Source organism: Geospiza fortis, unplaced genomic scaffold, assembly GCF_000277835.1.
Source record: "Geospiza fortis unplaced genomic scaffold, GeoFor_1.0 scaffold355, whole genome shotgun sequence".
NCBI lineage: Eukaryota > Metazoa > Chordata > Aves > Passeriformes > Thraupidae > Geospiza > Geospiza fortis.
In genome coordinates, this window is record NW_005054714.1 from 18,573 (window position 1) to 25,259 (window position 6,687).

The window sequence follows — 6,687 nt, forward strand, 5'->3', positions numbered from 1 at the left end:
GGTGGGTGGATGATGGATGGATGGATGGATGGATGGATGGATGGATGGATGGATGGATGGATGGATGGATGGATGGATGGATGGATGGCAGATGGATACATGGATGGATGGATGGATGGATCTATGGATGGGTGAATGGATCCATGGATGGATGGAGGGATGCATCCATGGAGGAAGGGAGCAATGGATCCATGGATGGAATCCGTGGATGGATGGATGGATGGATGTATCCATGGATCCATGGATGGTGGGATGGATGGTGGATCCATAGATGGAGGGATAGATCCATAGATGGATGGATGGAGGGAGCAATGGATCCATGGATCCATGGATGGATGGATGGAACCATGGATCCATGGATGGATCAATCGATGGATGGATGGATGGATGGATGGATGGATGGATGGATGGATGGATGGATGGATGGATGCATGCATAGATCCATGAATGGATCTGGGGATGGATCCATGGATGGATGGACAGATGGATCCAAGGATGAACAGGGATAGATGGAGGGATGGATCCATGGATGGATCCATTGATGGAATTCATGGATGGAGGGATGGATCCATGGAAGGATGAACGGATGGATCCATGGATGAACGGGGATGGATGGAGGGATGGATCCATGGATGGATCCATTGATGGAATCCATGGATGGAGGGATGGATCCATGGAAGGATGAAGGGATGAATCCATGGATGGATCCATGGATAGATGGAGGCAGGGAGTGATCGATCCATGGATGGACGACAAAGAGAGGCACCCCTAAAGCCTGGATCTGTCCCAGATTTCCCAGGATTTGGGATGAGGCAGCCACGCTTCCCCGCGGGCATGTGGCGGCTGCTGGATGCTCTCCTGCCCTTTAATTATCCGGCACCATCCCGGATAATCGTCCTGCGGGAAAGGGGAGCGGGGTGGTTATTCCCAGTGATTCCCTTGATCCCAGCTCGGATCCGGCCGCGCTGGTTATTCCAGGCTTTGGGAGCGGGGTTGGGATTTGGGCGTTGCGCAATTCCAGCAGAAAGGAGGGATGTGGCTGCCCGAGGAGGAGGAGGAGGAGGAGATGGGATGCAGCCGGGAGCTGGGAATGCTGCCAGGGCACGCTGGAAAACAGCCGGCACCGCCCTGAGTCATCCCGCTGGATTTCAAATGCGGCGGGAAGAGCTTGGCTGGTGTTCCTGGGAGTGGGAATGGGATTGGGATTGGGATTGGGATTGGGGAGTGGGAACAGGAATGGGAATGGGAATGGGGAGTGGGAATGGGATTGGGAGTGGGAATGGGAATGGGAATGGGAGTGGGAGTGAGAATGGGAAAGGGAGCGGGAATGGGAACGGGAATGGGAATGAGAATGGGAATGGGGATTGGGGATTGGGAACAGGAATGGGAATGGGAATGGGAATGGGAATGGGAATGGGAATGGGAGTGGGAATGGGAGTAAGAATGGGAACAGGAACGGGAAAGGGAGCGGGAAAGGGAGTGGGAATAGGAACAGGAACGGGAACGGGAATGGGAATGGGAATGGGAATGGAAATGGGGAGTGGGAATGGGATTGGGAATGGGAGTGGGAGTAGGAGTGGGAATGGGATTGGGAATGGGAATGGGGAATGGGGATTGGGGATTGGGAATGGGAATGGGAATGGGGAGTGGGAACAGGAATGGGAATGGGAATGGGAATGGGGAGTGGGAGTGGGAATGGGAAATGGGGAGTGGGAATGGGAGTGGGAGTGGGAGTGGGAGTGGGAATGGGAACAGGAACGGGAAAGGGAGTGGGAATAGGAACAGGAACGGGAATGGGAATGGGAATGGGGAGTGGGAATGGGATTGGGAATGGGAATGGGAGTGGGAATGAGAACGGGAATGGGAGTGGGAATGAGAATGGGAAAGGGAGCGGGAATGGGAATGGGAGTGGGAATGGGAATGGGAATGGGAATGGGAATGGGGCTGCCCACAGCACCGGGAAGGGTGGGGATGGGATATCCCTAAAAAACAGGGCGAAGATTCCCTAGGGATCAAAGCTCCTCTTCCTCCCGGCAGCCCGAAGGGAAGGGTGGGATGGATCAAGGATCTGGCTCTGGGGATGTTTATCCCAGAAAAATCCTGGAGAAATCCTGGAAAATCCCGGGAATGGGGGAGTCCTGAGGGCGTCTCCTCCCCGCAGGCCAAGCTGGCGAACATGGAGTCATCCCTGCGGGACAAAGCCAAGGATTTCGGGGCTGTGCGGCGATCCTACGAATCCATCTCCCGGCACAACGAGGTGCGTGGGATTGATCCCAATCCTGATCCCGATCCCAATCCTGATCCTGATCCCAATCCTGATCCTGATCCCCATCACAATCCTGATCCTGATCCCAAACCTGCACATGCAGTTGGAGTGAGGCACTGATCCCATCCCAGAAGAGGAGAGCAGTGGGGATTTGGGAAGCGGGGATGGGAATTTGGGAAGAGCAGCATGATCCCAGGGAATCTCTGAGCTCTGGGAAGGGGGAATCCAGAGAATTTGGGTGCTCTGGAGATGGGATTGATCCTGATCCTGATTGGGAATGCAGTTGGAGTGAAGCACTGATCCCATCCTGGAAAAGGAGAGTAGTGGGGATTTGGGAAGTGGACATGGGAATTTGGGAAGGGCAGCATGATCCCAGGGATCCCAGTGATGCCTGAGCTCTGGGAAGGGGAATCCAGGGAATTCAGGTACTCCAGGGGTGGGATTGATCCTGATCCTGATTGGGAATGCAGTTGGAGTGAGGCACTGATCCCATCCCAGAAAAGGAGAGCAGTGGGGATTTGGGAAGTGGGGATGGGAATTTGGGAAGAGCAGCAGGATCCCAGTGATTCCAGGGGATCCCTGAGCTCTGGGAAGGGGGAATCCTGAAAATTTGGGTGCTCCAGAGGTGGGATTGATCCTGATCCTGATTGGGAATGCAGTTGGAGTGAGGCACTGATCCCATCCCAGAAAAGGAGAGCAGTGGGGATTTGGGAAGTGGGGATGGGAATTTGGGAAGAGCAGCAGGATCCCAGTGATTCCAGGGGCTCCCTGAGCTCTGGGAAGGGGGAATCCTGAAAATTTGGGTGCTCCAGAGGTGGGATTGATCCTGATCCTGATTGGGAATGCAGTTGGAGTGAGGCACTGATCCCATCCCAGAAAAGGAGAGCAGTGGGGATTTGGGAAGTGGGGATGGGAATTTGGGAAGAGCAGCAGGATCCCAGTGATTCCAGGGGCTCCCTGAGCTCTGGGAAGGGGGAATCCTGAAAATTTGGGTGCTCCAGAGGTGGGATTGATCCTGATCCTGATTGGGAATGCAGTTGGAGTGAGGCACTGATCCCATCCCAGAAAAGGAGAGCAGTGGGGATTTGGGAAGTGGGGATGGGAATTTGGGAAGAGCAGCAGGATCCCAGTGATTCCAGGGGCTCCCTGAGCTCTGGGAAGGGGGAATCCTGAAAATTTGGGTGCTCCAGAGGTGGGATTGATCCTGATCCTGATTGGGAATGCAGTTGGAGTGAGGCACTGATCCCATCCCAGAAAAGGAGAGCAGTGGGGATTTGGGAAGTGGGGATGGGAATTTGGGAAGAGCAGCAGGATCCCAGTGATTCCAGGGGCTCCCTGAGCTCTGGGAAGGGGGAATCCTGAAAATTTGGGTGCTCCAGAGGTGGGATTGATCCTGATCCTGATTGGGAATGCAGTTGGAGTGAGGCACTGATCCCATCCCAGAAAAGGAGAGCAGTGGGGATTTGGGAAGTGGGGATGGGAATTTGGGAAGAGCAGCAGGATCCCAGTGATTCCAGGGGCTCCCTGAGCTCTGGGAAGGGGGAATCCTGAAAATTTGGGTGCTCCAGAGGTGGGATTGATCCTGATCCTGATTGGGAATGCAGTTGGAGTGAGGCACTGATCCCATCCCAGAAAAGGAGAGCAGTGGGGATTTGGGAAGTGGGGATGGGAATTTGGGAAGAGCAGTGTGATTCCAGGGGATCCCTGAGCTCTGGGAAGGGGGAATCCTGAAAATTTGGGTGCTCCAGAGGTGGGATTGATCCTGATCCTGATTGGGAATGCAGTTGGAGTGAGGCACTGATCCCATCCCAGAAAAGGAGAGCAGTGGGGATTTGGGAAGTGGGGATGGGAATTTGGGAAGGGCATCACGATCCCAGTGATTCCAGGGGATTCCCTGAGCTCTGGGAAGGGGCAATCCAGGGAATTTGGGCGCTTCCACCGTTCCCACCTGGAGCAAGGTGCCGACACTCATTCCCAGGTGGAATCGGAGCGGCTGGAGCGTCAGGTGAAGTGGGAGTTCGAGAAGCTGCACAAGTTCCTGTGGGACGAGGAGCAGGCAGTGCTGGCGCAGCTCCGGGAGGAGGCGGGCCAGAAGCAGGATCTGATCCAGGGAAAGATGGAGCAGCTGGCCGAGGCCAGCCAGGCCCTGCTCAACGAGGCCGCGCGGCTCGAGGCCGACCTCAAGCAGGACGACATCACCTTCCTGATGGTAATTCCCATGTTCCCGGTGGTAATTCCCACATTCCCATGGTAATTCCCACATTCCCATAGTAATTCCCTCATTCCCAATGGTAATTCCCACTTTCCCTGTTGTAATTCCCACATTCCCAATGGTAATTCCCACATTCCCTGTGGTAATTCCCACATTCCCCATGACAATTCCCACATTCCCTGTGGTAATTCCCACATTCCCCATGACAATTCCCACATTCCCTGTGGTAATTCCCACATTTCCCCATGGTAATTTCCACATTTCCCCATGGTAATTCCCTCATTCCCAATGGTAATTCCCACATTCCCCATGGTAATTCCCACATTCCCTATGGTAATTCCCACATTCCCCATGGCAATTCCCACATTCCCGGTAATAATTCCCACATTCCCCATGGTAATTCCGACATTCCCCGTGGTAATTCCGACATTCCTGGTGGTAATTCCCACAATTTCCACATTCCCCATGGTAATTCCAACATTTCCCCATGCTAATTCCCACATTCCCAATGATAATTCCCACATTCCCTGTGGTCATTCCCACATTCCCTATGGTCATTCCCACATTCCCCATGGTAATTCCCACATTCCTCATGGTAATTCCCACATTCCTGATGGTAATTCCTACATTCCCTGTTGTAATTTCCACATTCCCCATGGTAATTCCCACATTCCCGGTAATAATTCCCACATTCCCCGTGGTAATTCCCACATTCCCTGTGGTAATTCCGACATTCCTGATGGTAATTTCCACATTCCCCATGGTCATTTTCACATTCCCCATGGTAATTCCCTCATTCCCTGTTGTAATTCCCACATTCCTCATGGTCATTCCCACATTCCCCATGGTCATTCCCACATTTCCCCGTGGTAATTCCCACATTCCCGGTAATAATTCCCACATTCCCCGTGGTAATTCCCACATTCCCGGTAATAATTCCCACATTCCCCGTGGTAATTCCCACATTCCCGGTAATAATTCCCACATTCCCCGTGGTAATTCCCACATTCCCGGTAATAATTCCCACATTCCCCGTGGTAATTCCCACATTCCCGGTAATAATTCCCACATTCCCCGTGGTAATTCCCACATTCCCTGTGGTAATTCCCACATTCCCAATGGTAATTCTCTCATTCCCTATGGTCATTCCCACATTCCCAGAGGTCATTCCCACATTCCCAATGGTAATTCCCACATTCCCCATGGTCATTCCCACATTTCCCCGTGGTAATTCCCACATTCCCAATGGTAATTCCCACATTCCCAATGGTAATTCCCACTGGGATCCCGATCCCACCTCCCCAGTCTGATCCATGGGCTGTCAGAATTCCGGTGGCATCCAGGATCTGATTCCTCTTTTCTTTTCTTTTCCAGACCCACAAGAACCGCAAGCGGAGGTAGGTCCCGATCCCGTCACGTATTCCCAAATCCATGGGGATTTGGGAATGGCTGAACCCTTCCCGCTGGCTGGATGGGGTCTCCTGAGGACCCGGCTCCAAAAAAATCCCAGCGTCCCCTCCGAGGTGCTGGATGTCCCCTGGGTGTTCCAGGCAGGACGGCGGGGACACCAAGCGGAATTTTCAGGGTTTGTGGGAAGCGTTAAATCCCAGATTTTGTGGGAATTGAGGGAGGATAAACTTGGGAGATGCCAGGTGCCTCATCCCAATCTTTTCCCCGCGGTCAATCCCTGCCCTAGGATCGCCTGCACGGCCGAGGAGCCGGAGGCTGTTCCCTCGGGATTGCTCCTGGACGTGGCCAAATACCTGGGATCGCTCCAGTACAACGTGTGGAAGAAGATGTTGGACACCATCACCGCCGGTGAGGAGCCGGGAATGTCCGGAACAGGGTTTTCCAGGGGGTGGAAAGATGGGAAATGTGGAGAGGGATTCATCCCTAAAAATGGTGGTGGTGGGGTCAGGAAAGATGGGAAATGTGGAGAGGGATTCTTCCCTAAAAATGGTGGTTGTGGGGTCTGGAAAGATGGGAAATGTGGAGAGGGATTCTTCCCTAAAAATGGTGGTTTTGGGGTCTGGAAAGATGGGAAATGTGGAGAGGGATTCTTCCCTAAAAATGGTGGTTTTGGGGTCTGGAAAGACGGGAAATGTGGAGATAAATTCTTCCCTAAAAATGGTGCTTTTGGGGTCTGGTAAGATGGGAAATGTGGAGAGGGATTCTTCCCTAAAAATGGTGGTTTTGGGGTCTGGAAAGA

General features: G+C 53.1%; 1 protein-coding gene across 1 annotated transcript in view; it reads left to right on the plus strand.

Moving 5' to 3' along the window:
• Window positions 1–2,080: 2,080 nt before the first annotated feature.
• Window positions 2,081–6,687, plus strand: part of TRIM35 (tripartite motif containing 35) — a 7,153-nt gene continuing 2,546 nt past the window's right edge. The window contains exons 1-4 of the mRNA XM_005430937.3: window positions 2,081–2,257; window positions 4,245–4,475; window positions 5,853–5,875; window positions 6,175–6,296. Of these exons, the coding sequence (XP_005430994.3) occupies window positions 2,081–2,257; window positions 4,245–4,475; window positions 5,853–5,875; window positions 6,175–6,296 (553 nt within the window). The remainder of the gene's footprint in view (window positions 2,258–4,244; window positions 4,476–5,852; window positions 5,876–6,174; window positions 6,297–6,687) is intronic.